The sequence below is a fragment of the Pseudophryne corroboree genome, chromosome 3 (assembly GCF_028390025.1).
Source record: "Pseudophryne corroboree isolate aPseCor3 chromosome 3, aPseCor3.hap2, whole genome shotgun sequence".
Classification (NCBI taxonomy): domain Eukaryota; kingdom Metazoa; phylum Chordata; class Amphibia; order Anura; family Myobatrachidae; genus Pseudophryne; species Pseudophryne corroboree.
Window position 1 is genome coordinate 769,702,536 of NC_086446.1, and position 23,724 is coordinate 769,726,259.

The 23,724-nt window shown below is 46.6% G+C and overlaps 1 protein-coding gene across 2 annotated transcripts in view; it reads left to right on the plus strand.

Moving 5' to 3' along the window:
• The window catches only part of PTPN6 (protein tyrosine phosphatase non-receptor type 6), a 180,112-nt gene that overhangs the window by 141,725 nt on the left and 14,663 nt on the right, over positions 1 to 23,724 (plus strand). For both annotated transcript variants that reach the window (XM_063962488.1, XM_063962487.1), the window contains exons 11-13: positions 18,689 to 18,843; positions 18,955 to 19,022; positions 22,185 to 22,336. In XM_063962488.1, the coding sequence (XP_063818558.1) occupies positions 18,689 to 18,843; positions 18,955 to 19,022; positions 22,185 to 22,336 (375 nt within the window). The remainder of the gene's footprint in view (positions 1 to 18,688; positions 18,844 to 18,954; positions 19,023 to 22,184; positions 22,337 to 23,724) is intronic.

Consider the following 23,724-nt stretch of genomic DNA (forward strand, 5'->3'; position numbering starts at 1 on the left):
CAGTGCCATTGAAATCAATTATTTAATTATATCCTACATCTGTATCAGTGGCTCTTCAGTCTCCTAGGAAAAATCCTGGAAAGATTGGTGGATTCACACTTTGTGTATATGCTTTGCTTAGCTATTTTAGCTTTTTGGCCCATCTGAAATTTGTTTCCAACATGAAATCTATTTTCAAATTGTCACTAACATATAAGGCTATTAACCAAACTGCACCAACATACATCTCTTCACTCATCTCAAAATATCTCCCTACCCGACCTCTCCGCTCTGCACAAGATCTGCGTCTCTCATCCACACGCACTACTTGTTCACACTCAAAATTACAGGACTTTATCTGGGCTTCACCCACTCTGTGGAATGCCCTCCCATGCACAATAAGACTCACCGCTAGTCTCTAAACCTTTAAACGTTCCCTGAAAACTCATCTCTTCAGACAAGCCTACCAAATTCCAGACCCACCCACATAACCTTCAGTGCTTCCCTATCCAATAACATCTTCTCTGTACAGTACACATAACATAACATATCTTGTCTTTCTTTACTCTCACACCTTCCTGACACTTGGCCCCAACATTGCTGGGTGATCATATCATACAACTAGAGATGAGCGGGTTCGGTTCGTTGAGATCCGACCCCCCCCCCCCCCCCCAAACTTCACCTATTTTACACAGGTTTGAGGTAGCCTCGGATCTTCCCGCCTTGCTCGGTTAAACCGAATGAGGCCGAATGTCATCATCCCACTGTCGGATTCTCGCAAGATTCGTATTCCATATAAAGAGCCGCGCGTCGCCGCCATTTTCACTTGTGCATTGGAGATTGAACGGAGAGGACGTGGCTACGTTCTCTCCCTGAAAAGCTCCGTATCTGTGCTCAGTGTGCTGCAAATATCTACGTTCTCTGCCTGAAAAGCTCCATATCTGTGCTCAGTGTGCTGCAAATATCTGTGCCCAGTGTGCTGCATTGTGGGGACCACCAGTATATAATTATATTAGTACAGTACAGTAGGCCATTGCTGTATCTTGCAGCTCCGTGTCAGACTCAGTTCTAGACAGTATCCTGATCATCAGTGCTCAATATCTGCTGCATTGTTGTGACCAGTATATACTATATATATATATATATAAACCAGATAAATAAGAGGCGGCACTCGGAGACTTGTAGCAAGAAGTGTATTCACAGTGACATCTACGTTTCGGGGACCAAACTCCCCTTCGTCAGGATAAAGTGACAGTGCTTCAAACAAACTTAAATAACATAACTCATTACTCACCCCATGTGCACATGGAATCAATCATCAATTCGTTACCAGCTGCACACCCGTCGGAGCCTCCGCTCAGTGCTTCCGCCCTGATCAGCATAGACCGGAAGTGACGTCGCGGGACCCCTCCGTTGTGTCCATGGTAACGCTGCGTGTTATGAAAATGTAAACATCAGTGCAAACAACAATGGCACTACAATCATATCAACGAGCAAAAAAAACAATACAACAACACTTAAAAAGGATATGATTGTGTATAAACAGTGATAATTAGCTAAAATTTATTTTATATATTCTTAAGTTAAAACATGTTGATTACATGATCGTGGGATTCCTAAATACACGGCAGCAAATTGCACCTAGCCCTACCATACTGGCTAGTAATTTGGAATATCCATCAGGCATCCTTTATTTCGGGTTTCAATTAACCCTTAAGCTGTCATACTATTCTTGAAAAACAGACAGCTTATCCAAACTGACAGCCCTTACTTGCTGCCCTGTTAATGGATCTATTGCTGGACCATAGCAAGAGGCATATTTATTAAAAGAGCATTAATTATTGCTAACGACCCGACCAAAAAAGTGATTATTAAATAAAATTAATTAGGCCCAAATTGTCATTGAGCCCATTGGGTTTTAACGTGTTTAACCTGTGGATCCACATGGATTCGAGTTGTAGGAGCCTCTTGCCCCTGTTGCCCCCCCGTAAAGCTTCCGGAACGTGATCTATAATGCGGTGTTTGAGGGTAGCCATATTATGGCGAAATTCCGCAAAATGTTTTGCAACAGGTTGGTCACCCCCTCCTGTGGCTAATGCATTTCTAATGGCCAGCCTGTGCTGTGCCATCCTAACTTTGAATTGGCACTCTGTTTTGCCTATATAATAACGCCCGCATGGGCATATGATGGCGTATATAACGAATTTTGTGCTACAGGTTAGGGGCCATTTAATTTTAAACTTCTTTCCTGTATAAGGGTGGGCAATGGAATCCCCAGGTGACATATATGTGCAAGTAGTGCACCCAATGCACTTAAAACATCCATTTTTTCTTGTCATAAAATGGGTGGGTCTAGTTTTAAATTTAGACATATCGGTTTTCACCAAATGGTCTCTAATGCTCCTACCCCTTGTGTAACTGGACATCACTCGAGTACCCCTAAAAACTTCCAGATCTGGATCGCTTGAGACTATCGGCCAAAGGGTACGTAATTTGTGTTGTACTTGTCTACTATTTATTTTGTATTCACATGCCCAGGGGATGGTTTTGGACATGTCTTTAGTTTTATTTGATGTAAATAAGTCATTTCTCTTGACTGCAGTCGCCTTGGTGCGAGCTGCTGAGAGTAGTTGCTGAGGGTACCCTCTATCTCGGAACCTCTGTTCCATCTCATCGAGTTGGACCTCTCTAGTGTGAATTTGGCTGTTGGTTCTGCATACTCTGAGAAATTGTGAATAAGGCAGGCCTTTGACGGTAGCTGGTGGATGGAAACTGTCATGTCGCAGTATAGTATTGCGGTCTGTAGGTTTCCTATATAAACAAGTTTCTAGCCTGCCATTTTTCAATTTAATCAAAATGTCAAGGAAACAAATTTCATGAGGGCTGCTAACCAGCGTGAGTTTAGCTGGGCAATCAGATTGATTGTGAGTCTCAATCATCACAATCAAATCCGAAATCTCTCCTCGCCATAAAATGAGTACATCATCGATATACCGCCGGTATAAAAATAACCGTGCTGCTGTTACTGGATTGGAAAAGAAGAGATCACACTCAACCCCCCACATATAAGAATTCGCGAACGAGGGTGCTACGGAAGATCCCATAGCACACCCCGTTCGTTGGAGGAAAAACTTGTCGTTAAAAATAAAATAATTATGTGATAAAGTAAATTGTAACAACTGTATCAGAAAGTCGATGTCTGGGCCTGAATAGGCGATGTTGCCTGTAATCAACCTTCTGACTGCCTGTATACCTGCCTGGTGTGGAATGCAGGTATACAGGCTGGCAACATCTATGGTAACCAGAGACACATCATCAGGTACCCGTTCTATACTAGCCAACAACTTCAACAGGGAACCTGAATCTTTCAGGTGTGTACTGGTACCCTGCACACAAGGTTGCAAAAAAACATCAAGGTAGATGGCCACTGGTTCACACAGAGACCCTCGGGCAGAAATGATGGGTCTGCCCGGTGGTCTCTGTGCGTCCTTGTGGACTTTGGGTATAGTGTAGAACACAGGGGATACTGGGTGTTCACAGAATAATTTGGCATAAATTTCAGTGGTGATGATGCCTTCAACACGAGCCTGCTCCAACAGTTCTTTAAGTTCTTCTTTAAATTCTTGTGATGGATCTTTACTTAGAGTACTATAGGTGTTATAGTCCTGGAGCAATCTCAAGCATTCGTCCATATAGTCCCCAATGTCCTGAATGACGATGGATCCGCCTTTATCAGCCCCGCGAATGACTATGTCTTTTCTGTTACTTAATGATTTAAGGGCTGCTCTCTCATCTGGCCGGAGGTTATGATGTACTGGTGACCTCTTTTCATCCGTTGTGTCGGCGGCTTCCAGCATCCTATGAAAAGTTTTGATCGAGGCATTGTGTGACACCGGATCAAATCTCGACCTTGGGCCCAGTTTCTGTAGTCTCTGCGGTAGCGGACTTTTTACCGGTACAGTTGGTTGTTTACTAAAGTGCTCTTTTAATTTTAAAGTGCGGTGCAGTTTATAGGTGTTCACCTTCCATCTAAAGTCGTCTCCAAACTGGGTGGGCACGAACGTGAGCCCTTTGTTCATTACCCTCTCCTCCGCCTGTGTCAATGGAGTCGACGAGAGGTTGAAGATTAATGATTCTTGCCCTTCGGGGGTTTTTTCTTGATTTTGTCTTTTGTTTTGACCACCTCTTCTGGTGTTACGACGCTTTCTCCCCGTGCTGCAAACCCCGCACGGGTTCTTGCCCCTAAAGGGGTCCCCCGTTGCGATCCAGATTTTGAGGAACCTCGGGCGTCATCAGAATCACTGGCTGAGGTCATGTTGTCTGTCGTACCTCTCCGTGGTCAAAACAAAAGACAAAATCAAGAAAAAACCCCCGAAGGGCAAGAATCATTAATCTTCAACCTCTCGTCGACTCCATTGACACAGGCGGAGGAGAGGGTAATGAACAAAGGGCTCACGTTCGTGCCCACCCAGTTTGGAGACGACTTTAGATGGAAGGTGAACACCTATAAACTGCACCGCACTTTAAAATTAAAAGAGCACTTTAGTAAACAACCAACTGTACCGGTAAAAAGTCCGCTACCGCAGAGACTACAGAAACTGGGCCCAAGGTCGAGATTTGATCCGGTGTCACACAATGCCTCGATCAAAACTTTTCATAGGATGCTGGAAGCCGCCGACACAACGGATGAAAAGAGGTCACCAGTACATCATAACCTCCGGCCAGATGAGAGAGCAGCCCTTAAATCATTAAGTAACAGAAAAGACATAGTCATTCGCGGGGCTGATAAAGGCGGATCCATCGTCATTCAGGACATTGGGGACTATATGGACGAATGCTTGAGATTGCTCCAGGACTATAACACCTATAGTACTCTAAGTAAAGATCCATCACAAGAATTTAAAGAAGAACTTAAAGAACTGTTGGAGCAGGCTCGTGTTGAAGGCATCATCACCACTGAAATTTATGCCAAATTATTCTGTGAACACCCAGTATCCCCTGTGTTCTACACTATACCCAAAGTCCACAAGGACGCACAGAGACCACCGGGCAGACCCATCATTTCTGCCCGAGGGTCTCTGTGTGAACCAGTGGCCATCTACCTTGATGTTTTTTTGCAACCTTGTGTGCAGGGTACCAGTACACACCTGAAAGATTCAGGTTCCCTGTTGAAGTTGTTGGCTAGTATAGAACGGGTACCTGATGATGTGTCTCTGGTTACCATAGATGTTGCCAGCCTGTATACCTGCATTCCACACCAGGCAGGTATACAGGCAGTCAGAAGGTTGATTACAGGCAACATCGCCTATTCAGGCCCAGACATCGACTTTCTGATACAGTTGTTACAATTTACTTTATCACATAATTATTTTATTTTTAACGACAAGTTTTTCCTCCAACGAACGGGGTGTGCTATGGGATCTTCCGTAGCACCCTCGTTCGCGAATTCTTATATGTGGGGGGTTGAGTGTGATCTCTTCTTTTCCAATCCAGTAACAGCAGCACGGTTATTTTTATACCGGCGGTATATCGATGATGTACTCATTTTATGGCGAGGAGAGATTTCGGATTTGATTGTGATGATTGAGACTCACAATCAATCTGATTGCCCAGCTAAACTCACGCTGGTTAGCAGCCCTCATGAAATTTGTTTCCTTGACATTTTGATTAAATTGAAAAATGGCAGGCTAGAAACTTGTTTATATAGGAAACCTACAGACCGCAATACTATACTGCGACATGACAGTTTCCATCCACCAGCTACCGTCAAAGGCCTGCCTTATTCACAATTTCTCAGAGTATGCAGAACCAACAGCCAAATTCACACTAGAGAGGTCCAACTCGATGAGATGGAACAGAGGTTCCGAGATAGAGGGTACCCTCAGCAACTACTCTCAGCAGCTCGCACCAAGGCGACTGCAGTCAAGAGAAATGACTTATTTACATCAAATAAAACTAAAGACATGTCCAAAACCATCCCCTGGGCATGTGAATACAAAATAAATAGTAGACAAGTACAACACAAATTACGTACCCTTTGGCCGATAGTCTCAAGCGATCCAGATCTGGAAGTTTTTAGGGGTACTCGAGTGATGTCCAGTTACACAAGGGGTAGGAGCATTAGAGACCATTTGGTGAAAACCGATATGTCTAAATTTAAAACTAGACCCACCCATTTTATGACAAGAAAAAATGGATGTTTTAAGTGCATTGGGTGCACTACTTGCACATATATGTCACCTGGGGATTCCATTGCCCACCCTTATACAGGAAAGAAGTTTAAAATTAAATGGCCCCTAACCTGTAGCACAAAATTCGTTATATACGCCATCATATGCCCATGCGGGCGTTATTATATAGGCAAAACAGAGTGCCAATTCAAAGTTAGGATGGCACAGCACAGGCTGGCCATTAGAAATGCATTAGCCACAGGAGGGGGTGACCAACCTGTTGCAAAACATTTTGCGGAATTTCGCCATAATATGGCTACCCTCAAACACCGCATTATAGATCACGTTCCGGAAGCTTTACGGGGGGGCAACAGGGGCAAGAGGCTCCTACAACTCGAATCCATGTGGATCCACAGGTTAAACACGTTAAAACCCAATGGGCTCAATGACAATTTGGGCCTAATTAATTTTATTTAATAATCACTTTTTTGGTCGGGTCGTTAGCAATAATTAATGCTCTTTTAATAAATATGCCTCTTGCTATGGTCCAGCAATAGATCCATTAACAGGGCAGCAAGTAAGGGCTGTCAGTTTGGATAAGCTGTCTGTTTTTCAAGAATAGTATGACAGCTTAAGGGTTAATTGAAACCCGAAATAAAGGATGCCTGATGGATATTCCAAATTACTAGCCAGTATGGTAGGGCTAGGTGCAATTTGCTGCCGTGTATTTAGGAATCCCACGATCATGTAATCAACATGTTTTAACTTAAGAATATATAAAATAAATTTTAGCTAATTATCACTGTTTATACACAATCATATCCTTTTTAAGTGTTGTTGTATTGTTTTTTTTGCTCGTTGATATGATTGTAGTGCCATTGTTGTTTGCACTGATGTTTACATTTTCATAACACGCAGCGTTACCATGGACACAACGGAGGGGTCCCGCGACGTCACTTCCGGTCTATGCTGATCAGGGCGGAAGCACTGAGCGGAGGCTCCGACGGGTGTGCAGCTGGTAACGAATTGATGATTGATTCCATGTGCACATGGGGTGAGTAATGAGTTATGTTATTTAAGTTTGTTTGAAGCACTGTCACTTTATCCTGACGAAGGGGAGTTTGGTCCCCGAAACGTAGATGTCACTGTGAATACACTTCTTGCTACAAGTCTCCGAGTGCCGCCTCTTATTTATCTGGTTTATCTACACCGGAGGGGAACCTGCGGATGGGGAAGGCACAGGAGCAAGTTATATCCCGCTGTGGATCAAGCGAGTGCCGGGGTTAAAGCACAAGTATATATATATATATATATATATAAGTTATATTTAGTAGTACAGTGCAGCATTTTGGTGACCACCAGTATAGTAGTACAGTACAGTAGCCCATTGCTGTATCTTGCAGCTCCGTGTCACTTTAAGTATCCATATCTGTGCTGCATTGTTGTGAGCAGTATATTAGTAGTACAGTGCAGCATTTTGGTGACCAACAGTATATAGTTGTACAGTACAGTAGTCCATTGCTATTGATATAATAATATTACTGGCATATAATTCCACACATTAAAAAATGGAGAACAAAAATGTGGAGGGTGAAATAGGGAAAGATCAAGATCCACTTCCACCTAGTGCTGAAGCTGCTGCCACTAGTCATGGCAGAGACTATTAAATGCCATCAACATCGTCTGCCAAGGCCGATGCCCAATGTCATAGTAGAGAGCATGTAAAATCCAAAAAACAAAAGTTCTGTAAAATGACCCAAAAATATAAATTAAAAGCATCTGAGGAGAAGCGTAAACTTTCCAATATGCCATTTATGACACGGAGTGGCAAGGAACGGCTGAGGCCCTGGCCTATGTTCATGGCTAGTGGTTCAGCTTCACATGAGGATGGAAGCACTCATCCTCCCGCTAGAAAAATGAAAAGAGTTAAGCTGGCAAAAGCACAGCAAAGAACTGTGCGTTCTTCTAAATCACAAATCCCCAAGGAGAGTCTAATTGTGTCGGCGGTTGCGATGCCTGACCTTCCTAACACTGGACGGGAAGAGGTGGCTCCTTCCACCATTTGCACACCCCCTGCAAGTGCTGGAAGGAGCACCCACAGTCCAGTTCCTGATAGTCAAATTGAAGATGTCACTGTTGAAGTATACCAGGATGAGGATATGGCTGTTGCTGGCGCTGAGGAGGAAATTGACAAGGAAGATTCTGATGGTGAGGTGGTTTGTTTAAGTCAGGCACCCGGGAGACACCTGTTGTCCGTGAGATGAATATGGCCATTGACATGCCTGGTCAAATTACAAAAAAAATCACCTCTTCGGTGTGGAATTATTTTAACAGAAATGCGGACAACAGGTGTCAAGCCGTGTGTTGCCTTTGTCAAGCTGTAATTAGTAGGGGTAAGGACGTTACCACCTAGAAACTTTGGGTGACAGCGGAAGCAGTCCACTGACAACTAAATCCCTTCCTCTTGTACCCATGTTCCTGCAAACCACAACACCAACTCCCTCAGTGTTAATTTCCTCCTTAGACAGGAACGCCAATAGTCCTGCAGGCCATGTCACTGGCAAGTCTGACGAGTCCTCTCCTGACTGGGATTCCTCCGATGGATCATTGAGTGTAACGCCTACTGCTGCTGTTGTTGCTGGTGGGAGTCGATCGTCATCCCAGGGGGGAAGTCAGAAGACCACTTGTACTATTTCCAGCAGCAATTGACTGTCCAACAGTCCTTTGCGAGGAAGATGAAATATCACAGCAGTCATCCTGTTGCAAAGCAGATAACTCAGGCCTTGGCAGCTGTGTTGGTGTTAGACGTGTGTCCGGTATCCACCGTTAATTCACAGGGACTTAGAGAATTTCTTGAGGTAGTGTGTCCCCAGTACCAAATCCCATCTAAGTTCCACTTCTCTAGGCAGGCAATACCGAGAATGTACACAGACGTCAGAAAAAGAGTCACCAGTGTCCTAAAAAATGCAGTTGTACCCAATGTCCACTTAACCACGGACATGTGGACAAGTGGAGCAGGGCAGGGTCAGGACTATATGACTGTGACAGCCCACTGGGTAGATGTATGGACTCCCGCAGCAAGAACAGCAGCAGCGGCACCAGTTGCAGCATCTCGCAAACGCCAACTCGTTCCTAGGCAGGCTACGCTTTGTATCACCGCTTTCCATAAGAGACACACAGCTGACAACCTCTTACGGAAACTGAGGAACATCATCGCAGATTGGCTTACCCCAATTGGACTCTCATGGGGATTTGTGACATCGGACAACGCCAGCAATATTGTGCGTGCATTACATCTGGGCAAATTCCAGCACGTCCCATGTTTTGCACATACAATTAATTTGGTGGTGCAGAATTTTTTTTAAAAATGACAGGGGCGTGCAAGAGATGCTGTCGGTGGCCCGAAGAATTGCAGGCCACTTTCAGCATTCAGCCACCACGTGCCGAAGACTGGAGCACCAGCAAACACTCCTGAACCTGCCCTGCCATCATCTGAAGCAAGAGGTGGTAACGAGGTGGAATTTAACCCTCTATATGCTTCAGAGGATGGAGGAGCAGCAAACGGCCATTCAAGCCTATACAGCTACCTACGATATAGGCAAAGGAGGGGGAATGCACCGACTCAAGCGCAGTGGAGAATGATTTCAACGTTGTGCAAGGTTCTGCAACCCTTTGAACTTGCCACATGTGAAGTCAGTTCAGACACTGCCAGCCTGAGTCAGATCATTCCCCTCATCAGGCTTTTGCAGAAGCAGCTGGAGAGATTGAAGGAGGAGCTAAAATGGAGCAATTCCGCTAGGCATGTGGGACTTGTGGATGGAGCCCTTAATTCGCTTAACCAGGATTCACGGGTGGTCAATCTGTTGAAATCAGAGAACTACATTTTGGCCACCGTGCTCGATCCTAGGTTTAAAGCCTACGTTGTATCTCTCTTTCCGGCAGACACAAGTCTGCAGAGGTTCAAAGACCTGCTGGTGAGAAAATTGTCAACTCAAGCGGAACGTGACCCGTCAACATCACCTCCTTCACATTCTCCCGCAACTAGGGCTGCGAGGAAAAGGATAAGAATTCCAAGCCCACCCGCTGGCAGTGGTGCAGGGCAGTCAGGAGCGAGTGCTGACATCTGGTCCGGCCTGAAGGACCTGCCAACGATTACTGACATGTCGTCTACTGTCACTGCATATGATTCTGTCACCATTGAAAGAATGGTGGAGGATTATATGAGTGAGAGCATCCAAGTAGGCACATCAGACAGTCTGTACGTATACTGGCAGGAAAAATAAGAATTTACTTACCGATAATTCTATTTCTCGGAGTCCGTAGTGGATGCTGGGGTTCCTGAAAGGACCATGGGGAATAGCGGCTCCGCAGGAGACAGGGCACAAAAAGTAAAGCTTTACGATCAGGTGGTGTGTACTGGCTCCTCCCCCTATGACCCTCCTCCAAGCCTCAGTTAGGATACTGTGCCCGGACGAGCGTACACAATAAGGAAGGATCTTGAATCCCGGGTAAGACTCATACCAGCCACACCAATCACACCGTACAACCTGTGATCTAAACCCAGTTAACAGTATGATAACAGCGGAGCCTCTGAAAAGATGGCTCACAACAATAATAACCCGATTTTTGTAACTATGTACAAGTAATGCAGATAATCCGCACTTGGGATGGGCGCCCAGCATCCACTACGGACTCCGAGAAATAGAATTATCGGTAAGTAAATTCTTATTTTCTCTATCGTCCTAGTGGATGCTGGGGTTCCTGAAAGGACCATGGGGATTATACCAAAGCTCCCAAACGGGCGGGAGAGTGCGGATGACTCTGCAGCACCGAATGAGAGAACTCCAGGTCCTCCTTAGCCAGGGTATCAAATTTGTAGAATTTTACAAACGTGTTCTCCCCCGACCACGTAGCCGCTCGGCAGAGTTGTAATGCCGAGACCCCTCGGGCAGCCGCCCAAGAAGAACCCACCTTCCTTGTGGAGTGGGCTTTTACCGATTTTGGCTGTGGCAGGCCTGCCACAGAATGTGCAAGCTGAATCGTACTACAAATCCAGCGAGCAATAGTCTGCTTAGACGCAGGAGCGCCCAACTTGTTGGGAGCATATAGTATAAACAGCGAGTCAGATTTCCTGACTCCAGCTGTCCTTGAAATGTATATTTTTAAAGCTCTGACAACGTCCAACAACTTGGAGTCCTCCAAGTCGCTTGTAGCCGCAGGCACTACAATAGGTTGGTTCAGATGAAATGCTGACACCACCTTAGGGAGAAAATGCGGACGAGTCCGCAGTTCTGCCCTGTCCGAATGGAAAATCAGATATGGGCTTTTGTAAGATAAAGCTGCCAGTTCTGACACTCTCCTGGCCGAAGCCAGGGCTAGTAGCATGGTCACTTTCCATGTGAGATATTTCAAATCCACAGTTTTTAGTGGTTCAAACCAATGAGATTTGAGAAAGTCCAAAACAACATTGAGATCCCACGGTGCCACTGGAGGCACCACAGGGGGCTGTATATGCAGCACTCCCTTAACAAAAGTCTGGACTTCAGGAACTGAAGCCAATTCTTTTTGGAAGAAAATCGACAGGGCCGAAATTTGAACCTTAATAGATCCCAATTTGAGACCCATAGACAATCCTGATTGCAGGAAATGTAGGAATCGACCCAGTTGAAATTCCTCCGTCGGAGCACTCCGATCCTCGCACCACGCAACATATTTTCGCCAAATGCGGTGATAATGTTGCGCGGTTACTTCCTTCCTTGCTTTAATCAAAGTAGGAATTACTTCTTCCGGCATGCCTTTTTCCTTTAGGATCCGGCGTTCAACCGCCATGCCGTCAAACGCAGCCGCGGTAAGTCTTGAAACAGACAGGGACCCTGCTGAAGCAAGTCCCTTCTCAGAGGTAGAGGCCACGGATCTTCCGTGATCATCTCTTGAAGTTCCGGGTACCAAGTCCTTCTTGGCCAATCCGGAACCACTAGTATCGTTCTTACGCCTCTTTGCCGTATAATTCTCAATACTTTTGGTATGAGAGGCAGAGGAGGAAACACATACACCGACTGGTACACCCAAGGCGTTACCAGCGCGTCCACAGCTATTGCCTGCGGATCTCTTGACCTGGCGCAATACCTGTCCAGTTTTTTGTTGAGGCGAGACGCCATCATGTCCACCATTGGTCTTTCCCAACGGGTTACCAGCATGTGGAAAACTTCTGGATGAAGTCCCCACTCTCCCGGGTGAAGGTCGTGTCTGCTGAGGAAGTCTGCTTCCCAGTTGTCCACTCCCGGGATGAACACTGCTGACAGTGCTATCACATGATTCTCTGCCCAGCGAAGAATCCTTGCAGCTTCTGCCATTGCACTCCTGCTTCTTGTGCCGCCCTGTCTGTTCACATGGGCGACTGCCGTGATGTTGTCCGACTGGATCAACACCGGTTTTCCTTGAAGCAGAGGTTCTGCCTGGCTTAGAGCATTGTAGATTGCTCTTAGTTCCAGAATGTTTATGTGAAGAGACGTTTCCAGGCTCGACCACACGCCCTGGAAGTTTCTTCCTTGTGTGACTGCTCCCCAGCCTCTCAGGCTGGCGTCCGTGGTCACCAGGATCCAATCCTGTATGCCGAATCTGCGGCCCTCCAATAGATGAGCACTCTGCAACCACCACAGAAGAGATACCCTTGTCCTTGGAGACAGGGTTATCCGCTGGTGCATCTGAAGATGCGACCCTGACCATTTGTCCAACAGATCCCTCTGGAAAATTCTTGCGTGGAATCTGCCGAATGGAATTGCTTCGTAAGAAGCCACCATTTTTCCCAGGACTCTTGTGCATTGATGTACAGACACCTTTCCTGGTTTTAGGAGGTTCCTGACAAGCTCGGATAACTCCTTGGCTTTTTCCTCCGGGAGAAAAACCTTTTTCTGAACCGTGTCCAGAATCATCCCTAGGAACAGCAGACGTGTTGTCGGAATTAACTGGGATTTTGGAATATTCAGAATCCACCCGTGCTGTTTTAGCACTTCTTGAGACAGTGCTAATCCCATCTCTAGCTGTTCTCTGGACCTTGCCCTTATTAGGAGATCGTCCAAGTATGGGATAATTAATACGCCTTTTCTTCGAAGAAGAATCATCATCTCGGCCATTACCTTGGTAAAGACCCGAGGTGCCGTGGACAATCCGAACGGCAGCGTCTGAAACTGATAGTGACAGTTCTGTACGACGAACCTGAGGTACCCCTGGTGTGAGGGGTAAATTGGAACGTGGAGATACGCATCCTTGATGTCCAAGGATACCATAAAGTCCCCTTCTTCCAGGTTCGCTATCACTGCTCTGAGTGACTCCATCTTGAACTTGAACTTCTTTATGTACAGGTTCAAGGATTTCAGATTTAGAATAGGTCTTACCGAGCCATCCGGCTTCGGTACCACAAATAGAGTGGAATAATACCCCTTTCCTTGTTGTAAAAGGGGTACCTTGACTATCACCTGCTGAGAGTACAGCTTGTGAATGGCTTCCAAGACCGTTACCCTGTCGGAGGGGGACGTTGGTAAAGCAGACTTCAGGAAACGGCGAGGTGGATCCGTCTCTAGTTCCAACCTGTACCCCTGAGATATTATCTGCAGGATCCAGGGATCTACCTGCGAGTGAGCCCACTGCGCGCTGAAATTCTTGAGACGACCCCCCACCGCCCCCGAGTCCGCTTGAGAAGCCCCAGCGTCATGCTGAGGCTTTTGTAGAAGCGGGGGAGGGCTTCTGTTCCTGGGAAGGAGCTGCCTGTTGCTGTCTCTTCCCCCTTCCTCTGCCTCGTGGCAGATATGAATATCCCTTTGCTCTCTTGTTTTTAAAGGAACGAAAGGGCTGCGGTTGAAAAGTCGGTGTCTTTTTCTGTTGGGGAGTGACTTGAGGTAAAAAGGTGGATTTCCCGGCTGTAGCCGTGGCCACCAAATCCGATAGACCGACACCAAATAACTCCTCCCCTTTATACGGCAAAACTTCCATATGCCGTTTTGAGTCCGCATCGCCTGACCACTGTCGCGTCCATAAACTTCTTCTGGCCGAAATGGACATAGCACTTACCCGTGATGCCAGTGTGCAGATATCCCTCTGTGCATCACGCATATAAAGAAATGCATCCTTTATTTGCTCTAAAGACAGTAAAACATTGTCCCTATCCAGGGTATCAATATTTTCAATCAGGGACTCTGACCAAGCTACCCCAGCACTGCACATCCAGGCTGTCGCTATAGCTGGTCGTAGTATAACACCTGTATGTGTGTATATACTTTTTTGGATATTTTCCATCCTCCTATCTGCTGGATCTTTAAGTGCGGCCGTCTCAGGAGAGGGTAACGCCACTTGTTTTGATAAGCGTGTGAGCGCCTTGTCCACCCTAGGAGGTGTTTCCCAGCGCGCCCTAACCTCTGGCGGGAAAGGGTATAAAGCCAATAACTTCTTTGAAATTAGCATTTTTTTATCGGGGGCAACCCACGCTTCATCACACACCTCATTTAATTCATCTGATTCAGGAAAAACTATAGGTAGTTTTTTCACACCCCACATGATACCCTGTTTTGTGGTACCTGTAGTATCAGCAATATGTAACGCCTCCTTCATTGCCAAAATCATATAACGTGTGGCCCTACTGGAAAATACGGTTGATTCGTCACCGTCGCCACTGGAATCAGTGCCTGTGTCTGGGTCTGTGTCAACCGACTGAGGCAAAGGGCGTTTTACAGCCCCTGACGGTGTTTGAGGCGCCTGGACAGGCACTAATTGATTGTCCGGCCGTCTCATGTCGTCAAACGACTGCTTTAGCGTGTTGACACTATCCCGTAATTCCATAAATAAAGGCATCCATTCTGGTGTCGACCCCCTAGGAGGTGACATCCCCATATTTGGCAATTGCTCCGCCTCCACACCAATATCGTCCTCATACATGTCGACACACACGTACCGACACACAGCAGACACACAGGGAATGCTCTTAACGAAGACAGGACCCCACTAGCCCTTTGGGGAGACAGAGGGAGAGTTTGCCAGCACACACCAAAAGCGCTATATATGACAGGGATAGCCTTATAATAAGTGCTCCCTGTATAGCTGCTTTAATAATATAGTTTTGCCACAATTTTGCCCCCCCTCTCTTGTTTTACCCTGTTTCTGTAGTGCAGTGCAGGGGAGAGCCTGGGAGCCTTCCTGACCAGCGGAGCTGTGTGAGGAAAATGGCGCTGTGTGCTGAGGAGATAGGCCCCGCCCCTTTTTCGGCGGGCTCGTCTCCCGCTCTTTAGTGGATTCTGGCAGGGGTTAAATATCTCCATATAGCCCCCGGAGGCTATATGTGAGGTATTTTTAGCCAAAAAAGGTTTTCATTTGCCTCCCAGGGCGCCCCCCTCCCAGCGCCCTGCACCCTCAGTGACTGCCGTGTGAAGTGTGCTGAGAGGAAAATGGCGCACAGCTGCAGTGCTGTGCGCTACCTTAAGAAGACTGAGGAGTCTTCTGCCGCCGATTCTGGACCTCTTCTCGTTTCAGCATCTGCAAGGGGGCCGGCGGCGAGGCTCCGGTGACCATCCAGGCTGTACCTGTGATCGTCCCTCTGGAGCTAATGTCCAGTAGCCAAGAAGCCAATCCATCCTGCACGCAGGTGAGTTCACTTCTTCTCCCCTAAGTCCCTCGTTGCAGTGATCCTGTTGCCAGCAGGACTCACTGTAAAATAAAAAACCTAAGCTAAACTTTTCTAAGCAGCTCTTTAGGAGAGCCACCTAGATTGCACCCTTCTCGGCCGGGCACAAAAATCTAACTAAGGCTTGGAGGAGGGTCATAGGGGGAGGAGCCAGTACACACCACCTGATCGTAAAGCTTTACTTTTTGTGCCCTGTCTCCTGCGGAGCCGCTATTCCCCATGGTCCTTTCAGGAACCCCAGCATCCACTAGGACGATAGAGAAAAGGCAATTTGGAGGCCCTTGCACAAACTGGCTTTATTTTATCTAAGTTGCCCCCCTTCCTGTGTGTACTCCGGAAGAGTGTTTAGTGCAGCCGGTCACCTTGTCAGCGATCGGCGTACGAGGTTACTTCCACAAAATGTGGAGAAGATGTTCATCAAAATGAATTATAATCAATTCCTCCGTGGACACATTCACCAGCAGCAATTGCCTCCAGAAAGTACACAGGGACCTGAGATGGTGGATTCCAGTGGGGACGAATTAATACTCTGTGAGGAGGGGGATGTACACAGTGAAAGGGGTGAGGAATCGGAGGATGATGATGTCGACATCTTGCCTCTGTAGAGCCAGTTTTAGCAAGGAGAGATTGATTGCTTCTTTTTTTGGTGGGGGCCCAAACCAACCAGTCAAATCGGTCACAGTCGTGTGGCAGACCCTGTCGCTGAAATGATGGGTTTGTTAAAGTGTGCATGTCCTGTTTATACAACATAACGGTGGGTGGGAGGGCCCAAGGACAATTCAATCTTGCACCTCTTTATTCTTATCCTTTTCCTTGCAGCCCCAGTTGCGGGAGAATGTGAAGGAGGAGCTGTTGACGGGTGACGTTCTGCTTGACTTGACAATTTTCTCACCAGCAGGTCTTTGAGAGGTTCAAAGACCTACTGGTGAGAAAATTGTCAAGTCAAGCGGAACGTGACCCGTCAACAGCTCCTCCTTCACATTCTCCCGCAACTAGGGCTGCGAGGAAAAGGATAAGAATTCCAAGCCCACCCGCTGGCAGTGGTGCAGGGCAGTCAGGAGCGAGTGCTGACATCTGGTCCGGCCTGAAGGACCTGCCAACGATTACTGACATGTCGCAACCTCGGTGCAAATTTTAGGACTAAAAATAATATTGTGAGGTGCAGAGCCGGCCCTAGCCAATATGATGCCCTAGGCAAGATTTTGGCTGGTGCCCCCTAGCACCACCGCTAATTCCGCCTCTGATCTTGCACCTCTTTCCCAGCACCCCTCACCCATAGCAGTCCTTGTACCTCCTATATTTGATACACATAATGAAACAGAGTATTGCCCCTTACACATATGAGACACATTATTAATGTCCTTATAAACATAATTCACCTTACGCATTATGACAACCTTTATTAATGTCCTTTTACACATAATGTCCCTTACACATATGCCGCACATTATTAATGCCCCTATACACATAATGACACACATAGTGCCCTTTACACATATGTTGCACATTATTAATGCATTTTTACATGACACACATAGTGCCCCTTACACATATTCCGAACACTACTGCACAACCAACCCAATCACATGCACACAGCACTCACACTGCCACTAACACTGTGACCTCTGCCTCTGCTTGGATACAGATGTGTTCTCATAAATCTTGCCTCAATGCTAACGTTGGGCACCTATTTTTTGATGAAAATGCATCTTATTTGCATTGCTATGTGGCTAGGATGCACAAGCAGCTTCTGATGATTAAACTGATATGCAGCATGCCTATATACTGTGTGAGACTGTGGCTGTATCTGCATATGAAATGCTACACACAGAATATAGGCATACCGCATATCATTTTAATCAGCAGAAGCTGCTGATGCCCCTAGGCATATCAAATGCCCTAGGCAATTGCCTAGTGTGCCTATGCCTATGGCCGGCTCTGGTGAGGTGTTCAGAATAGACTGGAAATGAGTGGAAATTCTGGTTATTGAGGTTAATAATACTATAGGATCCAAATTACCCCCAAATTCTATGATTTAAGCTGTTTTGATGGGTTTTTGGAAAAAAATACCCGAATCCAAAACACACCCGAATCCAACAAAAAAAAATTCAGGGAGGTTTTGCCAAAAACGCATCCGAATCCAAAACACGGCCGCGGAACCGAATCCAAAACCAAATCACAAAACCCAAAAAATTTCCGGTGCACATCTCTAGCAATCTGGTGGATCATTATGCAATAGGTAGCATCTATCCATATGTATCAGTGCCTATTTCCCTATAGATTGTAAGGTTGCGAGCAGGGCCTTCCTACCTCTATGTCTATCTGTTTTTACCCAGGTTTGCTTTATTACTGTTGTTCTAATTGTAAAGTGCAATGGAATATGCTGCACTATGGGGGTAATTCCAAGTTGATCGCAGCAGGAAATTTTTTAGCAGTTAGGCAAAACCTAATTCACTGCAGGGGGGGGGGGGGGGGGGGGGGCAGATATAACATTTGCAGAGAGAGTTAGATTTGGGTGGGTTATTTTGTTTCTGTGCAGGGTAAATACTGGCTGCTTTATTTTTACTGCAATTTAGATTGCAGATTGAACTCACCACATCCAAATCTAACTCTCTCTGCACATGTTATATCTGCCCCCCCCCTGCACTGCACATGGTTTTGCCCAACTGCTAAAAATGTTCCTGCTGCAATCAACTTGGAATTACCCCCCATATAAGAAACTGTTAGTAAATAATAATAATACATTTGCTACAAACACCAGACAGTGACAGCCATCCCCTATGGTCTCAGTTTGGCGCAGCTATACAAGTGTAATTCTGGTAGTCAGGATGTCCTGAATGGTTCTTCATATTGACATGTATGTTTACAGCCCACCGCTGCTCGGAAAATCATTCACTACCAGTACCTGAGCTGGCCAGATCACGGGGTGCCCTCTGACCCTGGTGGTGTACTGAGCTTCCTGGGGGAGGTTAACCGCATGCAGGAGAGTTTGCCAGAGGCTGGACCCATCATTGTCCATTGCAGGTAAACTCATGACCTTCAACTATTTCCATCATCTTCATATACTGACCTGATCCTGCCAGAAAACAGTCTGTGCTTAATTCTCCCATATAATCTCATCTATTTCACTCACAGTGCTGGAATCGGCCGGACTGGAACCATAATCATCATAGACATGTTGCTGGACACGATTCAGATGAAAGGTGAGAAACCGTACAGAAGTATGACAAGTGTGCCGTTATTAATACCCTTATGGTGAACTCACTTCTCACTTCATCTCACTGTCATGTCACCACCTCAGTCCACAGTATCTCCTTAACTCATTGTCATATCTCCACCTCAGTCCATACTACCTCCTTAACTCAGTCATAGCTAGATTCTCTGACCCTTACACTGTCACTCTAGCACGTCATCCACCTGTCATATCTCCACCTCAGTCCATAGTACCTCCTTTACTCACTGTCATAGCTAGAATCTCTGACCCTACCACGTCATCCTCCTGTCATATCTCCACCTCAGTCCATACTACCTCCTTAACTCACTGTCATAGCTAAAATCTCTGACCCTCACACTGTCACCCTACCATGTCATCCCCCTGTCATATCTCCACCTCAGTCCATACTACCTCCTTAACTCTGTCATATCTAGAATCTCTGACCCTACCACGTCATCCTCCTGTCATATCTCCACCTCAGTCCATACTACCTCCTTAACTCTGTCATATCTAGAATCTCTGACCCTCACACTGTCACCCTACCACGTCATCCCCCTGCCATATCTCCACCTGTCCATACTACCTCCTTAACTCTGTCATATCTAGAATCTCTGACCCTACCACGTCATCCTCCTGTCATATCTCCACCTCAGTCCATACTACCTCCTTAACTCTGTCATATCTAGAATCTCTGACTTTCACACTGTCACCCTACCACCTCATCCCCCGTCATATCTCCACCTCAGTCCATACTACCTCCTTAACTCTGTCATATCTAGAATCTCTGACTTTCACACTGTCACTCTACCACGTCATCCTCCTGTCATATCTCCACCTCAGTCCATACTACCTCCTTAACTCTGTCATATCTAGAATCTCTGACTCTCACACTGTCACCCTACCACGTCATCTTCCTGTCATATCTCCACCTGTCCATACTACCTCCTTAACTCTGTCATATCTAGAATCTCTGACCCTCACACTGTCACTATACCACGTCATCCTCCTGTCATATCTCCTCCTCAGTCCATACTAGCTCCTTAACTCACTGTCACATTATTATTATTTCATTTTATTTATAAGGCGCCACAAGTGTTTCGCAGCGCCGCACAAGAACAGTACAGAGAGACAACACTTAACAGTACAGTAAATAAATAACAAAAATAGAGTACAGGTAACAAAGAGCACCACAATTCTCAAACCATAATACAGATAAGATGTAAATAGTGAGGGAGTAATCACAGTACTACAAGGTGCTGGTGGCCATAGATGGAGATGAGCCTTTATCAGCAGGAGAAAGAGCGGGTAAAGATGGTCGCTGAGTAAGAAAGAGCTGTGAGTGAAATGTGTCGAGAAGAGGGTTTTGACAACAAGAACAAAGAGGGCCCTGCTCTGGGGAGCTAACAATCTAGTAGGAAAGGGCGACAGATGACATGAGGTGCAAGCAGGCAGGAGGTAGACTGATGGCAGGGTGTAAGCAAAGCAGACATGGTCAAGGCATGAGGCAGGGGGATGGAGGAGCAGCCTCAGGACTAGGTTATGCATCGGAAGGGTACGCTTTGATGAATAGGTTGGTTTTAAGTACCCGTTTGAAGCTTTGCAAGGTCGGGATAGTCTAATGGAGCGCGGGAGCGCGTTCCACTGAAGGGATACAGCACGGGCAAAATCTTGAACTCGAGCATGGGAAGCAGTGACCAGGGTAGAGGAGAGGCGACGGTCATTGGCCGACCGTAGGGGGCGGGAGGGAGTATGAAGGGAGAGGAGGTTGGAGATGTAGGGAGCAGTGGAATTAGAGATTGCCTTGTATGTGAGGGTGAACAGTTTGAATAGGATTCTAATAGGGGAATGGGAGTCAGGTCAGAATCCCTGATCTTCACACTCTCACCTTACCACTTCATCTCACTGTCATATCGCCACCTCAGTCCATGCTACCTCCTTAACTCACTGTCACATCTAGACTCTCTGCTCCTCACACTCTCACCCTACCACTTCATCTCACGGTCTTATCTCCACCTCAGTCCATACTACCTCCTTAACTCACTGTCACATCTAGAATATCTGATCCTCCCTACCAGGTCACTGTCATATCTCTACCTCAGTCTATACTACGTCAATAACTCACTGTCACTGCTAGACTTTGCGACTCACATTCTCGGCCTACCACTACATGTCACTGTCATATCTCCACCTCAGTTCATACTAACTTAACTCATGATCTTCTCTGTACTGACTTCTCCAGACACTCTCACACTAGCACTTCATGTCACCATCATATCTCTATCTCAGTCCATGCTACCTCCTTGCCTCACTGTCACGTCTAGACTCACTTCTACTCACACTCTCGCCCTACCACTTCATGTCACTGTGGTGGTATCATCAGCTCGTCCTGCTGCGTCATCTCATTGTCATATATCCACATCAGTAGATACCACCTCAACTCACTGTCACTTCTAAAGTAATTCCTGCTCACACTCTCACCCTACCACTTCATGTCACTGTCATATCTCCACCTCAGTCCACACTACCTCCTCAATTCACGATCTTCTCTACACTCACTTTTTCTCATACTCTTGCCCTGCTACTTCAACTTACTGTTGTATTTTCACTGCAATCATTTGTTTTCTCCATATAAGTTTCACTGACTATTAAAAGAGTATTAATCTAAGTAGTCAATTTTTCCCCACTTGGACGGCTCATCTCTTCCTCTCGCTGGTCTCTCCTTTCCAGCTGTTTTCCGATCTCCATCCCACAGCGCGTAGTCCGCACCACATGTTGTGTTTCCACTAAGCACTTCTCAGTGGCGGCACACTCTTTCAGTCACGGAGTGCTGACCTTGCAGTTATCATCTACTAGTCACTGCCCTGCAATTACCTGCTTGGGCACGGCTCTAACATATTGCCTTTTACAGCTGGCTACGTACAAACGGACCTAGTTGAATAATATGATCATTTATCACCAAGTTTCTAACCAATGAAATGGTATGAAAATTTGGTTGAATTCTGAACTCTTTTGGGGTCACGTGGAAGTGGAGAGTGGTGGAGAGTATCTGGGAACACAGTGTGGTCCAGTCAGTCAGACCAGAACTTGAGCAACTAGCTTCTACCTCACAGTCCTATCTTCTCTCATCTGACTGACATCATGTCTCCTGCAGGCCTAGACAGTGACATTGACGTGCATAAAACCATCCAGATGGTGCGGTCACAGCGCTCAGGAATGGTGCAGACGGAGGCCCAGTACAGATTCATCTATGCAGCCATCGCACAATACATTGATTCCGCCAAACACAAGCTGCATGCAATAGAGGTACATTAGAGCAACATGTGAGGGTTGGATGGGATGTTAGAGAGATGGGTGTTAGAGAGTGTACGAAGATGCTAACGGTAATGTCCAATCTGTACAAGCCCCTTCATCCTCTAACCTATAGAGCAGGGCTGGCCAAACCGGTCCTCGAGATCTACCAACAGTTCATGTTTTCCAGGCCTCCTGGAGATCTGTAGAATTGTCAGTTAGGAATGAATGCAGCACATCCTAATTAGTAATGACTACACCTGTGCACCAGCTAGGTGGTCTGGAAAATGTGACCTGTTGGTAGATCTCGAGGACTGGTTTGGCCAGCCCTGCTATAGAGGTACTATATTGCCATCTGCCTACCTTTCTCTACAGATACCTCTTCCTGGACATCAGGCCACCTGGAGCTCTGACCCACTGTACTAAATGAAATACAGCTCCTGACTTGATGGTCAAAGCACCCGTCCAATGAGGTTCTTCCTTTCATTTAGTGCATTGTGTCATCCTCCAATATGTCTACAGGAGGTGATAAGTGGGCTTTTAGGTACTAAGAACTTATATTTATAGCAAATCAGCAGCATTACCATGGGAGGGTCCCTCAAATTGGACATTTCATTTAGCGGGAGATGTATCAAAGCTTGGAGAGAGATACAATACCAACCAATCAACCACTGTAATTTCTCTGACGTCCTAGTGGATGCTGGGACTTCCTTAAGGACCATGGGGAATAGCGGCTCCGCAGGAGACTGGGCACAAAGTAAAAGCTTTAGGACTAGCTGGTGTGCACTGGCTCCTCCCCCTATGACCCTCCTCCAAGCCTCCTGTAAGATTTTGTGCCCGGCCGAGAAGGGTGCAATCTAGGTGGCTCTCCTGAGCTGCTTAGAGGTAAAAGTATAATTAGGTTTTTTTATTTTCAGTGAGACCTGCTGGCAACAGGCTCACTGCAGCGAGGGACTAAGGGGAGAAGAAGCGAACTCACCTGCGTGCAGAGTGGATTGGGCTTCTTGGCTACTGGACATTAGCTCCTGAGGGACGATCACAGGTTCAGCCTGGATGGGTCCCGGGGCCGCGCCGCCGGCCCCCTTACAGAGCCAGAAGAGCGAAGAGGTCCGGAGAAAGCGGCGGCAGAAGACGTTCCTGTCTTCAGATAAGGTAGCGCACAGCACTGCAGCTGTGCGCCATTGCTTTCAGCACACTTCACACTCCGGTCACTGAGGGTGCAGGGCGCTGGGGGGGGAGCGCCCTGAGACGCAATGAAACATGTTTAAAACCTTATGTGGCTAAAGAAATGCATCACATATAGCTCCTGGGCTATATGGATGCATTTCATCCCTGCCAGTTTTCCAGAAAAAAGCGGGAGAAAAGGCCGCCGAGAAGGGGGCGGAGCCTATCTCCTCAGCACA